The following is a 15,263-nucleotide window of genomic DNA, read 5'->3' on the forward strand; positions in this document are numbered from 1 at the left end:
ATGGTCATCTCTGGCGCCTTACTGTCTGGGAGATTCTGTGGGAGAGTCACATCCCAAGGTTTACAACCCTAAGGTCAGAGAGCATTGTTACTCATCCTCCACCTCAATCAGCCAATCAGGAACTGGTAAGGCAGGGTAACCCCATGTAGGTCTTGAATGCCCGCGGAACTTTAAACCAATGAATGACCGTAGTTCCTCAGATAAAACAGGCAGCACAGGGCCCAGAAGTAGCTCCTCCAGGACATTCTCAGACTCAGCTCGGACAATCACGTGACGGCCAGTGTCTCCGAGTGCCAAGACTTTACTTTGTTCTAAGAGTCGAGAATGGAGGTCGCCCATGCGTAACCAAAGGATCTGCCCGAGGTTAGCCCAGCAGCAAGCCTCGTGAACCACCGGTACCCACCGTGAACGCTCGCCTGATCAACGAGTGAACTACGGTCGGAACTGTCGACAGCCGAATCTCGGGTTTCAGGAATAGCACTACGTCGGGAACGAACCGGTCTTCTTCCCATCTAAACAGTGTGACTTGCTTGGACCTGCAGTCACTTTTCATGTGTACAATCTCTGCTAGTTAAGCCAGGACTGACTAGCCGGCCTTCAGAGAGCCCACTGCCAGCGCGCCGCAGCAGGCATCTCTCCCACACCTCACACCTGACCAGCACTGCCTGGCCAGAGGCCAGAGGACGCCGATTGGACGCAGCAACAGCCTGCCGCTGTTCCTTTGTGTCCGCGGGAGATCTGAATCCACACAGATTGGATGAGTATTCAACATTCTGCATTGCAGCTTGAGAATTCAATTGTTACCACAACCTGAGATGATATCAATTTAATTCCTATGAGTGACGTACTTGCTTGCAAGCATCTAGTGTAGAAGTTGTAATCAAAGCTCATTAACGAAATGATATAAATGAATGGTATACTGAATGTATGTCTCTCTTGGTTTGTAACTCTTTGTTATTGAATATATACCTTTTGTATTCTGCTAACCCTCACTCTTAAGATCTGTTATATTTATATGCACATTTTATGTATTAATAAATGTATTGTCGCGTATTAGTATCCGTGTGTGTGCGTTGCTGAGTTATCCCGCAAGGTTGGTTTTCTAAAAGTCATCAAAGAATCATTTTATGACTTACTGCTACAATTAATAATTGTCCCAGTAAATGCATAAAACCCCTACAGTATTGTATCTGCTTCAGAGATCCTAAAAGATCCTTGACATAATTCTATAATTTATGATCTGTGCAATGCTTCCTTAAGTGATATTGTAAGAAAGCATACAACATAAATGACTTAATGTCAGTGGTGCCAAGCATAACCCAGGGTAGAAATTTACTAAGAACTACTTAATACTCTTCTGTCAGCTTAATTGTATATCATACATCACCTTAAAAACACAGCATCAGATTAATGACATTTTTTATTTCACTTCTTACATTTTTGAAACTTGAAAACATAAAAAATGACAAACCTTCTACTGTTAAAAAAGGTGCATTACCACTTCAGTGAATTGCACTGAATGTTTCTGAAGATGAATATTCATGAAGCATCTTCCTGTATATAAATCATGACCTCATTCTAGTAATTACACTTGCAATCAAACCACAGTATTATATAACACCAATAACTAACACCAATGGCTTAATTACATTAGCATCCTTTGTCCCAAAGTACACCAATATCCACAGAACGTTTACAAGATGCATTATTGACCAATTGGTACTGTTGGATTGATACACTTAATAAAGTGAATAATATCACTTTATTATTCACTGGGAATGTCAATGACTAGCTCTGCCAGCACAAATGTTAGAAGTAATATCTAGAGAGATTTTTAACAAGCATCAGGAGATCATTTATTGTTGGCTTCTGTCTTAAACTGTTAAAAACAACACAGTTCAATACAAAATTTAGTTTTATAAAGCACCCTTATGTTATCACCATGTCCTCAACTATACCTATAAGGAACTACTACTTCTGTTGTATTTTAACTGTTGGTTCAGTATGACTGTAAATGTCTTTGTTTAGGGTGCAGATTGAACCCTACAGCCCAAAGATTGCTGGGTCCATTCTGGGCAAGCCCAGTATGACTGGGATTTCATAACAGGGGAGGTGTTCAACTGGCCAAGAGCTGCCAAAGTTAAGTGGATTTTTAGTTGTCCACAGATTCCCTTGATTGTTTCACAATAGCACCTTTAAGAACCTTTTTTTTAATCTTTTGATTTCGCAGTGCTGTCTCAGATAAGCTTAGGTTTACCAGTCTAAGATTTATTTCAGTGTTATAGAACTTGTATTGTAAAAACATTGTAACGCGTGAACTGACAAATCAATTGCGCTACCTACAGTTTTCTTGCACCGGTACAAGGGGTGTACCAATGACTCGTGAATTAAATTCAATTTTGTAGTTCCAAATTGGTAGTAGGCTAAGGAGGACAGTACTACAACATATTATAATTGTTAATTGCAAAATTTGAAAAAAAGGTATTTCTCCCAATCATGACAGTACTTTGTCACTCATTGGGAATGTCAATGACCAGCTCGGCCTCCTCTCCCTCTCCCCTCTCCTCTTCTCTCTCACTCTCTCCATTGCTCCCATCTTCTGGAGCATCCCCACTGAGCATCTGTCTGGGCACCCAGCTGAAAGGGCGGGGAGGCATCGGGGGAGCAGCCACAGGGAAGGCTGGGCCTGATGAGGGTGCTGGAGCAGGCCCCGCCACCTAAAGATGGAATAAGGACAGCAATGACAAAAATAATGTATCAGTAAGAATAATAGAGAATTGGTAAGAAATCGTTTTAAAGAAATTTAAACTTAAAACTGGAAGTTTTAAAAACTGGCTCTTCTTGGAAGAGCCTGGTCAATCATTCAACCAATAAATATTCCTAAAACATACAAAAAAGAACAGTTGGAACAACCTACCAAGATGTTTTAAACAGTAAAACAGAAAATGGGAGACCAGCTGGGGCTTCAGGAAGTACAGGTAGTGGACAAAAATGTAAAAACCTACATAAATGTGGAACACCAAGTAAATTAAAAGCAAGAAATTCCCCACAGGTGTAGCACATGCAAGTGACACCCCAACTAGCCTAGGGTCATGTAAAAAAAAATGGTGGACAGGCCTGGATGCCTATAATTATAGCTTATGTGATGATTTTATTTTACCGAAACAAATAGAAATTAGAACAGTAAATTGCAAGAGTGTTTTATCAATCAAAATTAAAGGCACTTACAACACATTTTCAAAGTATACAATTTTATTATTAAAACAATAAATCACATGAATCTATCTAACTTGATACCAATGCTTGTTCACTCACTTAGGGATTACAAATATATTAATAACTTCAGGGTTAACATGCATTGACTACAACACTCTTTATGGTCAACCTCATAAGTTAAATCGGTCTTAATCACATATTCCTCAGTAATTACTGATTACGGTTAATAAACTAAACTTTATCAAGCATGTGATTGAAATAATTGTTTAATTCCCTTACAGGAGCAATCCTGTAGAGAGAAACAAATGAGTTGGTTCCAACTATAATAAGTTTGTTGATCAAATGAAATTACAGTTGGTTCTCACAAGACACAATACTTCTCGTTTGGTTGCAGCACACAAACATCTCTTCACAACTGGTAATGCATGATTGCTAGTCCAGTGATGCAAAGGGCACAGACAATGGACTACCAAGCATTGAAGAAAATGTATAGAGGCTGATGGAGAAATCATCCTTCTCCATGTTCTCAATAAATGGACAACTGCATGTGTGCAGCCGGCCTAAAAAACTTTATAGCGCTGAGTGCTTGTTTCCAAAAGTGAAATATTCTGGTGGTACTGTTTTGGGGAACATGTTCCTGGCATGGTTTGTGTGCATTCATTCCCTTACAAGGCAAAGTCAATGTTAATCTGTATTTAATGGTGATCATCCTCACTCCATAGGAACAAGTAAAGGTTTATTACATGCTGAAAACAGAAGAAAATAAACACAATATTTCGTCTGTGGAGCCTTTTCTGGGTCCAAACACCCAAAGAAGGCTCCACATACAGCCGAAATAGTTTGTTTCTTCTCTTTTCAGCATGGAATAAACCTTTACTTGTTCCTCTGCAGCCTACGCATGTTGATGCAGTCACCTACTTGAACATCTTTACTGCATGTTGCAGCATTTACCACCTGCCAGAAGGAGTGTCATCTCGGATGACACTGGCCCTAGCCATAGAATAAGTGTGCTCACTTGATGAAAATGACATGGTTAGATGAGCATGACACTGATGTTTATCCATAAGTCATGGCTTTCATAGTCATTAGATCAGAACCCAAGACTTTTCCATCTCCATCAACCAGGCATGAGTTAAATGACTCATAATAAAATGGGCCATAACTCCCCTGCAGCATTTCAAACACTAGTAGACTCTAGTAGACAACTGAGTGCATTTTGTGGTCCAAAGCTGTATTAAGTTTTGTCTACTACCTGTATAAGCACCTTGGGATTAATGCTTGTGCATTAAACCATATAGTGGAATCATATAGTGGGAAAATAATTCATGCAAAATATACTATAAAAAGTGATTTTATAATGGATTTCTTAGGGACATGCAAAAGTTATAAAAGTAATGTTGGCTATAGATTCCTATGTTAGCCTGAAACAGCATGATAGGGAGGCAGCAGAACAATTAATAAATAAAAAAATAAATGAATATAAGGTTCTCTACCAAAACAATTATATATTTCTGATTCTTATAGATTTGTTCTTGGTAATATACTAACCTTCCTCAGAGGGCATATCCATAACACTGAATATTTCCCTAGGAAAGCACAGCTGGTATGACAAGATACTATGCATAATGGCAAGGGCTTAAATGTTCACTTTCAGGGAGTAGGTACCTTGCCCGGTGGCTGCTTCCTGTGCTTGCCACTCTTTGTCTTTTTCTCCTTCCTGTTTTTGTCAGCAGGAGATGCTAGATAGGCAGGGGGAAAGGGCAGCTACGAACAGCCAGCCAGCCAGCCAATTCGTCAACCGATCGCCAACAAAACCAGTGTTTAACCAGTGACCAACCCCGAGGACAGGAAAACAAAGTAAAAATGGAAAAAGAGAAAAAAGAATAATGAATGAGAAAAAATAAATTCTAAAACTTAACTGACAAAATGAATGCAATAATGATGATAAATATGGTAATTATATCAAAAATAAGACTTTAATTGTAATGAAAATCAAAGGACATGGCTTGAGCCTTAATTTACATGCATGTCACACACGCCCTACAATCAACCCTAATTAGTGAACTTGAGTTAAATTTTTCAAACAAGATTCATAAAGAGCTTTACTAATCTCTGGGGAAAAAAAGAGAACTATAGGCCCTGAAAGCCTATGGCTCTACAGGAGCAGGACATGAGGTTCATGGTGTAAATGATGAGGGTTATGATAAAGGGAGAAATGCAGACAACACAGTGTGAGACAGAGACAAACACTCACTGTGCTAAGGTAGGGTCCTGGGCCACTGGTCAGGGTTGTGAAGCCTTTAGACAGCAAAGCCAGACTGCTGGATGGTGAGGGGACATTAGGCAGATGAGGGCTGCTTCTGCGTCTGGATCAATGCAATAACAAATGAAATCAAATGATTAATGCATCTGTATGTCAAACCATATATATTGTTAGAAAAGTTTCAGAGAGTAAAATTAATCTTAATGTCATTATTCTCATACCAACATTACATTTTCATCAGTGTGGTCAAAAGAAGGGGAGGTCACAATAATCAAAGAAAATTAAAATGTTCTTCAAATTAAAGGGGGCCATTTGGAAATTAAGTAGCTAAGTCAAGCTAAAGTTTCATCCAGCCATTTCTTAAAGGTGCATAGGGTGTTGGCCTGTTCCAGATACCTACTGATGTTTGACTAAATTAGTGTTTCTTAATCTCTTTCCCAAAAGAGTGCCTCTTAAATTTCCAACAGTGATCCCATGTCCATGTCCCATGTTTCACTACTGAAACAGTAACCTAGGTTGTCTTAATTCTCCTTAATTCTCTCTTCAGTCGCAGACTGAAAACATTTAGTTTGCTCAACCTGTCTGTATATGCTACAGGGATAAGGCCTCTTATTTCACTTAAGAATTAAATGTATTATGGATTTCTCATAATCTTTGTGTCCCTTAACAAAGCAGCCTTGTGTCTCTCCCTAAATCCACAGGAATGTGGCTAAAGCAGTCTCTCTCATAAGAGACAACATGAAACTGTATCAAGCAGTGCATTTAATGATATATAGTGCAGATGGGCTCCAGCCAGTCTCCAGGCTGATGCATTCCCAAAGACCACAAGTTAAAGGTTACTATCTATCACCCAAAGGAATTTCCACCAATAAGTGATCTGTTGGTTGGGTACCAGAACCAAACCTGATAGCATCTTTGCCAATCACCAACTGGTGCCTCATATAAACTGGAAAACAAGTCATTTTTGTCCAGTTGCTTGATCTCTCTCTAAACTGGCCAACTGACTTTGTAACCACATTGTTCAAGTCAGGTGTTTTCTCCAAGAAATCAGGCTGAGAGAGTGAGTCAGTAAAGTACAGAATTCCGTCAACAATATTTTCTCTGAAATAAAAGAAATCTTGTGTTTGCGAACCCACTGTACTTTTCACCTGATCAACAAATTTAGACAGTTTAACTCTTTCTTTTTGTCAACATCCAGAATATTCTGAACAAAGCCATTGCACAGAATGAACTCAGTTCAACTTTTGTCTACCTTGTAAACATCAAGAAAACAAACTGTGCAGACTATTTTAAAGACCAAAGTTAGCAGGGCATGACTCTGGCACAGGCCAATACAAGTGCTAGGCACTACCAGAAAAGCCTTTTCTCTCTTTCCTATGTTGGGACCCTCTCAGCACAAGAAGCTGCTATGGAAACCCAGCTAGCTTTTACAAGCACAAGGTTTACACTCATTAAGGACGTTTGGACAATGGTTTGTTGCGCATAACTTAATTAATCACATAATTCTTGAGAATTATTGTTACATTGATATTGTTACTGGCATTAATTCTGTTCTTTGTAATCCCTGAGTGAACATTCAGCATTTGAGTTTACAGAAGATCGTTTCACAGATTTTATCATGTACATATTTTATCATGTTGTTTGTTATGCATGTTTTGATTTCATAAATACATTTGTGTATATTTGTGTTATATTAATAATTTGTGTAAATTATTATGTTTGGTTGTTTCCAAAAATGATCAAGTACTCCCACAATTTACTGTTACAATTTCTGATTGTTACAGCAAATGAAAACCCTCAGACTCCTAAAATTCCTACTAGGAATCATTTTTGTTTCTCTACTTTGAACTCTTTCAAAGGCTATAATATATTTTCTTTGTTCAGATTTGCATTAGTTTTGGCCACCATTACCTGTTTTCTAAATGAAGTCTTACTAGTGCACTGAAGATCTTAACCAACTTCCCTGGACACAAATACTACACTTTTGTTTTTAAATATTTACATAAACAACTGTCTTCCAGCAACTGTTCTTGTCTGGACTGACTGATGTTACAATATCATGTCATATGCTTTTCTAATTTCATTGTTGCTTGTTTGAAGAAAGTTACTAGCCCTTCTAAATGTATGTTGTCTGCTAAATATGTTTTCTAATTATTCTTTTAATGTAACTCTATCATTTTCATAACTTTACCAAAAACAGAAGTAAGACTGACTAGCCTAGTTTTCAGGTTGAGTGGATTGTTGTTATATTCATGATTAGCTTTCAACAGAGCTATAGCGATTCGATGCAACTTGTTAAAATCCTGAAAAGTTATTCACAAGGACAATCCAAAGAACTTTGACTAATTCCAGACCAGAATACACAAGTGTAAATTAAGAGATTGTGCATATAAGACTGAAAACAGGATGCACTTCTTTAAACAAAGCGTTGTTAAAAACTGGAAAATCAAACTGACAAAATCCCCATTTCTTGGGATGATGTAAGAAACAACTTGATGAGTGAGATCCCTGCATTAATAAACCAATTGAACCAAATAAACAAAATCACCAGTACTCTTGACTCATTTGAAACCTCCAGTATGTTCATAGCTTCCTCCCCAAGTCAAAAGTGTAACACAAACCAGAGCACACAAATAGGAACTATATTGAAGTGCATTTAAAACTGAGGTGACACTATTTTACAAAGGGTTTTGGGAGACTGGTAGCTTGTCCCAGTCTCCCTCCATGTAGTCAAAGCTGACACCCTGGCTTTTATAAATAAAACTAGATGCTATTCTCACTCTCAAACTCACTTCTTTGCTCCTGTACTTTCAGTCATTCTCCGACCCTCTCCATCACTGTTATCTGATGAGACTGTGGCATCAGAATCTGGAAACACAGACATCAAAAGATCAGAATAACATCTTCTCAAAGACATGTGGTAATGCTCATACAGAGGGATATATACAGTGCTCTCCAAAGGTTTTGGGACAAGAGTTCAAATTAGCCCATTATAGCTTTATGCTCAGGAAATTAGGATTTCAAATCAAAAGATGAATATTAGAAAAAAGCAGAGAATATCCTCTTTTACCTATGGGTAGTTTTATGCATTAATGTTTTACCATTATACAACAACAGTTGTATTGTTCAACCCTCCACATTTTAGATAAGGATAAGTATTGGAACAAATGGGTTTACAGTTGTTTCTAATTTCCAAGGGGTTACACGCTGCATACATTTCACACACAAAAAAAAGCTGTGAACGTCTAGGCATATAAACCCCCAAAATTACTGTTAGTGAAATAAAAAATAATCTCAAGAGTGTGGGGATGCAAACCTGGAGTAGGCAGAAGACTTCACCAAGAAAAATTCAGAGGCTGTACTGCAAGGTGTATGCCCCTCAACAGCAGCAAGAACAGAAGAGCTCGATAGAAATTTGCGAAAAAGATGAGCAACAGGAGTTCTGGGACAAGGTTTTATGGACAGATGAAACCAAAATAAACATCTATCAAAGTGATGGAAAGGCTAACATGTGGAGAAAAACAGGAACAACCAATGACCATAAGCATACCACTTCTTCTTCTACCACCAAAACATGGTGGAGGGAGTATCATGGCTTGGACATGTATGGCTTCTTCTGGAACAGACTAAATGGTCTTTACTGATGTCTTAACCGAAGATGGCAACTTAAGGATGAGCTCAGAGATAAACAGATCTTGTCTTCAAATGTAAGAAAAAATGGCGCAACTTAATTGGCTGTAGTTCATTGTGCAGCAGGACAATGACCCGAAACAAACAAGTTCATCAGACAGAAAAAGTAGAATATTTTAAACTGGCCAAGTCAATCAACAGATCTGAATCCAACTGAAAACGCGTTTCATTTGTTCAAAGACTAAAGACAAAAAGCCTTTTTGTTTTAAAGAGGCTGCAGATAAAGTCTGGCAAGGGATTTGTAACAAAATAATGACCTTTTCACTTCTTGAATTTGCTTAGTTAAGTGTCCCAATACTTATGGTCACCTATGTTTTGGGGAACTGAACACAACATATGCTTTGATTGAAAATGATTAAGTGTGTTTGCAAAATATGTCCTAAAAATAAAAGGTGACCTTTTGAACTCTGACTCTGAATGATTTGTTTAATGTGAATTTCAATTTCTTGTGTAATTAACAGGGAAATGCCAATTTTGTGTCCCACTACTTTAACAGTTAAGAATACAAGCAAAGTCAAAATGATTCTATACACTAAGATATCAAAGAATGTTCTTTGTCTCTTGAAGACATCCAAATAAATTACATTTGGACTAACACAGATCTTTGTTTGAAGTAGCTGTCAGATGGAGACAACTGACTTTTTCATCTCTTGATCCAGATGCTCCTAGATACATTCAATTACATTCATGTTAGTTTCCAAAAATGAATCATTTGGATTCAACCTGTCCATTCTAGCACAAGTGGTTCTGGTTCTCTGACATATGGCACGATCATCCTATAATAATTTGTATTGTTTTTAAACAATAAAAACACTTGTTTTTAAATATTTACCCAAACATCTGTCTTCCAGCAAGTATTATCATCCTACAATAATCCTACAAACCTTCTATGGGTGCAGTGGCAGGAGGTTGTCTTGTAGGAATCTAAAGAAGCTCAGTAGATTCAGGATTACCATTGACAAAAACTCAAGATTACCACGATGGCTTCTATATTCATATGTATACCCAGACATAATCTGCAGGTTTTTTTTTCAAGTTCAACAAAATAACCTTAAACTGTATGGAAAATTAAAATCTCAATTTAATATAATTAAAAAAGAAAATATAATAACAATGTGGATATTTGCCCTTTATCAATCTAAAACAAATTATAAGCATTTATGAATTCACTGGCAATCTTAAGTTGTTTTTAACATATTATACAGATATTAATGGCACAAATATCAATATTGAATATTTTTGTATTGGTTATTTAGAAATAAAATAGCAGCATAAGAACAAATTAAAGTTGTATTATTCAATATAAGTATTTAATATTTATATTACTGATATGTACTATATATTATTATAATGGAAAAAGTAATAGGTTTATTCCATGCTGAAAAAAAGAAGAGAGAAAAAACACTCTCTTCTCTTTTTCTCTTCTTTTTTTCAGCATGGAATAAACCTATTACTTGTTCCTTTGCAGCCTACGCATGCTGACGCAGCTACCCACCTGAAATATTATTATAATATTAAACATATTCAATTAGTTTAAACATACTAATCAAAATGAAAAGAATGTACTTTAACTTTCTTTAGGAGTGTTGGGTCAAGTGTCTAATTATTTAACTTAGAATTAAAGGGGAACTAGCTATTCTTTTCAATCAGGAATTACCTGTTTCTAACACTTCCCCTTCGCGCTCTGTAAATTTCCGCAACTGGCGATCAATTGCTCATCCTAGGTTGACAAATTCTGTTCTATCCTCCTTATCTTGTTTCTCTAACTCTAAACCTCCAGAGCAGGGGTTTTTAACCTGTTGGGTGTGCCCCCGCAGGGGGACACGAGCACCTGTCAAGGGGGGCGCGAGATTACGAAACATTTAGGGGCAAACACACAAGTAATATGAAAAAGAATGAAACAACTGCAGCGAACATGTTGTTTCAGTCGTTAATAACAATTCATATTCATCCACTAGAGGGGGGTGTTGCAATCTGCCTCACATCCCTGGCTAAGCAGGCTACCTGCCATCTATTCTTGTTGGCGAAGGCTACAGCAGAATTGAGACTTCGCATTACATCACGATTACAAACTTAAAAATGGACCAGTGGCTTACTGATAAAGTTAACAACAGCGGTGAACATGAAGCTGTTAAATCAAATTAATGAAAGGTGCTGAAATGCATGTATGTATACATAATGTCAATTATATTGTGTGACTGTAACAAGGGTGTTCGCATTTTTTTCTCAATGGGTTTTGGGTTGGGGGGGGCGCAAGTTCAAACTTAGACAAATGGGGGGGGCATGTCAAAAACTTTGAAAACCCCTGCTCTAGAGGACAAAATACATTTGCTTAATATTATAATTAATAAATTATTAATTTATTAATTAATTATAATCTCTTTCATCTATCCTTGACACCTTTGCTCCTCTAAAAACTCACACCATCTCTTTTTCTCACTCTGACCCCTGGTACACTGACCATCTGTGATCTATGAAAGCAGTCTCCTGGACACTTGAGCGTTAGTGGCGACTTTCTGGCCTTAAACGTACATCATCAGGCTTGGAAAGAATATAAGGATACGATAGAATCTGCTAGATCCACCAACTTCTCTCACATCATTGAAAATGACCATAACACAACCCTAGACACCTTTTCTCCACCATCAACAGACTGCTAAAGCCAAACTGCCCCACCACATTACCTGCCTCATCACAACTTTGCTACACATTCTTAGATTTCTTTATCGCCAAGATTGACAATATCCAGCATCACATTCTCTCCACAATACATATCATTTCCTCACCTCCTTGCTGCTCCAACTTCTCTCTTCTTGACTCTGCATCCCTCAGTAAACTGGTTTCACATATGAAATCCACCACCTGTATATTAGATCCAATCCCCACCACTTTATTTCAGTCCTGTTTCACTTCTCTCTGCCCAGTTGTTCTCAATATAATAAATGAATCCTTGAGCACTGGTGTTGTGCTAATGGTCCTCAAAATGTCTGCCATTACCCCTGTGCCAAAAAATTGGATTTTATATTAAATCACTGTTTTGCTACTACTGACTGGCAGATCTTCCGCAAAGCTGCCGGAAATAATATCAATCTGTATACGGACTATGTTACTGGCTACATCAGTAAATGCATTGAAGACGTGGTTCCCAGGATTACTGTTCGCACATATCCAAATCAGAAACCGTGGGTAAATAGGGAGATACGTGCCAAACTTCAAGCTAGGACAGCTGCTTTCGATTTTGGCAATAGGGATAAATACAAAAAATCCAGATATGACCTCAGGAAAGCTATCAAAATAGCTAAATACAACTACAGAGTAAACATAGAGTATATTATCACGGCTGCAACACACGGAACATGTGGAGTGGTATACGCACCATTACAGACTACAAAACGCAACCCAGCTATATCACACAACAGTCTGCCTGTCTTCCTGATGAACTAAATTCATTCTATGCTCAGTTTGAGGTCAGTAACGCAGATCCAGTCAGGAAGATTCCAGAAATCCAAGACAGAAACCCACTGATCATATCCAGAGCAGATGTGTGTAAAGTTTTTAAAAAGACCAATCCACACATGGCTCCTGGCCCTGATGCTATCCCTGGCCGTGTTCTGATGGCATGTGCAGACCAGCTGGCAGATGTCTTCTCGGACATATTCAATCTCTCTCTAGCTCAGTCTATAGTTCCTTCCTGCTTTAAGAAAACCACCATTGTCCCTGTTACTAAGAATCCCAGAGTCACCTGCCTGAATGACTACTGCCCTGTTGCATCAGTTAGTTAAAGTGCTTTGAGCGGTTGGTCAAAACCTCCTGACTGCCTGACACCCTAGACCCACTGCAATTTGCATATCGCCAGAACAGGTCAACAGAAGATGCTATTGCCACTGCCCTCCATACTGCCCTCTCACACCTGGATAAGAAAGGAACATATGTGAGAATGCTGTTTGTTGATTACAGCTCAGCATTCAAAACCATAGTGCCCTCAAAGCTTGTCATCAAGCTCCAGGACCTGGGACTGAACACCTCCCTCTGTAATTGGATCCCTGACTTCTTGACGGAACGTCCACAGGTGGTGAGGGTGGGCACCAACATATCCTCTACTCTGACTATAAACACTGGAGCCCCCCAAGGCTGTGTGCTTAGCCCTGTCCTCTACTCCTTATTTACTCATGACTGTGTCGCCAAACTCAAACTCCATCATTAAGTTTGCGGACGATACAACAGTCATCGACCTGATCACAGGTGGTGAAGAGTCTGCGTACAGGGAGGAGTTTGAAACCCTGGCAGCATGGTGCCAGGAGAACAACCTCTCTCTGAACATTAGTAAGACTAAGAGATGATTGTGGACTATAGGAAACACCAGGGAGGAGATCACATACCTATCTATATCAATGGGACTGCAGTGGAGAGGGTCAGCAGTTCCTGGGAGTTAACATCTCAGAGGACTTAACCTGGACCCACCACACCAACACCGTGGTCAAAACAGCATGGCAGCACCTATTCTTTCTCCGTAGGCTAAAGAGGTTTGGCATGCCGTCACATATGCAGGCCAACTTCTACAGGTGCACTATTTAGAGCATCCTGACTGGTTGCATCACTGCCTGGTATGGAAGCTGCTCCGCCCGGGATCGCAAAGTACTGCAGAGGGTGGTGAAGTCAGCGCAGCTCATTACTTGCTGTGAGCTACCAAACATCCAGGATATCTACTCAGCTAGATGTCTTAAGAAGGCCAGGTCCATTCACAAGGACCCCAGTCATCCCAGTCACAAACTGTTTTCTCTCCAACTGACTGGTAAACGGTACCGAAGCAGTCGGTCAAAGTCCATCAGATTACAGAATAGCTTCTACCTCCAGGCAATAAGACTGCTAAACAGCCAACCTGCAGCTCCTTTAGCAAATCACTATCACCAAATTTAGCTACATGGACATAAAGTTTTCATTGTATTCAGCATACTGCACTACTTGGACATAATATTGCATACATCATGGACACATACAGATGCAGCCATTCAAAACAAACGGGCGATACCGCATTATTTTGCGGTGCGCTTGACGCATTTACCGCAAGTTACCGTATTAATATCGTAAATTCTCGCATAGTGCCGCATGATACCACGTGGTACCGCAAGTAAAATAATAGTATCCGGAATTTCCGCAAGGTGGAAACCTATCATGTTTGAGCTGTCGCCATCAAAGTCTTTACCGAAGATATTACTAATAGTATTAATAATGAATGACCTTGGACAAGCTGTAAACTTAAAGTATTGCCCTCGTCCACATTCTTTTTTTCATTGACCGTCTTTGTAAAAGTAACACCACAGCATTTCGCAATCACGCATTTTCCAATCATGCAAAGTACAGTAATTTTTGAGAATCTCCGATTCACCATGCCTTTCACATGCTCATAAAAGAGATTGATTTAGGAACATAAACATATTACTGTATGCAAACTGTACTGTATACAGTATGTATATGTATATTTAATGTCTTTACTGTGCCCGTTTAAGTATTGAATATTTAAATGGAATTTTACCACTGAAGGGAAATCTTAGTAGCTGACCATAAAAAGAATAGGAGCATACTGTAACGCATGTGAAGGCCATAAACAATATTAATTTTGGAACATAAACATACAGTATATGGCTGGTCTTGGTACTTTAAAGAAAAAATACACACCGGTATTCCATTTCTCCCTAAACATTTTAAGCATCGAAGTCTTTAACTAACATGTGAAATAACATGTATAAAAAGTGGTAGTTTTAAGCTTTTCTGCGAATATGCTTGATACCGGAGTCAACAAGCATACTTTTAGAATTTGATTATTAATAGGGAATATAATATGGAATCGCATATCTAAAGAAATTAATAAGGATATAATTATATATCATTCGCTCGCTCGCCCTCCCCCCTCCCTCAATTCAATTCAATTCAATTCAAGGTGCTTTATTAGCAGGGCTCGTTGTGTGTCTGTCTCTGGTCGGGGCGCGGGAGAGCTCACTGGCAGGTGGTGACGGAGAAGAAAATAAAGGCAGCTTTTAACTCCGCAAGTCTGAGTTTTTGGGTCCGTCCTATCCGAACCTGAAATCATTACACT

General features: G+C 38.7%; 1 protein-coding gene across 3 annotated transcripts in view; it reads right to left on the minus strand.

The window, feature by feature from the left end:
• Positions 1-1,402: 1,402 nt before the first annotated feature.
• Positions 1,403-15,263, minus strand: part of ino80e (INO80 complex subunit E) — a 42,731-nt gene continuing 28,870 nt past the window's right edge. For 2 of the 3 annotated variants that reach the window (XM_088912964.1, XM_088912965.1), the window contains exons 5-8: positions 8,272-8,347; positions 5,471-5,582; positions 4,882-4,980; positions 1,403-2,717 (exon numbers count right to left, since the gene is read on the minus strand). In XM_088912964.1, coding sequence (XP_088769090.1) covers positions 2,511-2,717; positions 4,882-4,980; positions 5,471-5,582; positions 8,272-8,347 — 494 coding nt within the window. In that variant the 3' untranslated portion in view covers positions 1,403-2,510. The remainder of the gene's footprint in view (positions 2,718-4,881; positions 4,981-5,470; positions 5,583-8,271; positions 8,348-15,263) is intronic. The other variant, XM_088912966.1, reaches the window with a different exon arrangement.

The sequence above is a fragment of the Atractosteus spatula genome, chromosome 4, assembly GCF_055471065.1.
Source record: "Atractosteus spatula isolate fAtrSpa1 chromosome 4, fAtrSpa1.hap1, whole genome shotgun sequence".
Classification (NCBI taxonomy): domain Eukaryota; kingdom Metazoa; phylum Chordata; class Actinopteri; order Semionotiformes; family Lepisosteidae; genus Atractosteus; species Atractosteus spatula.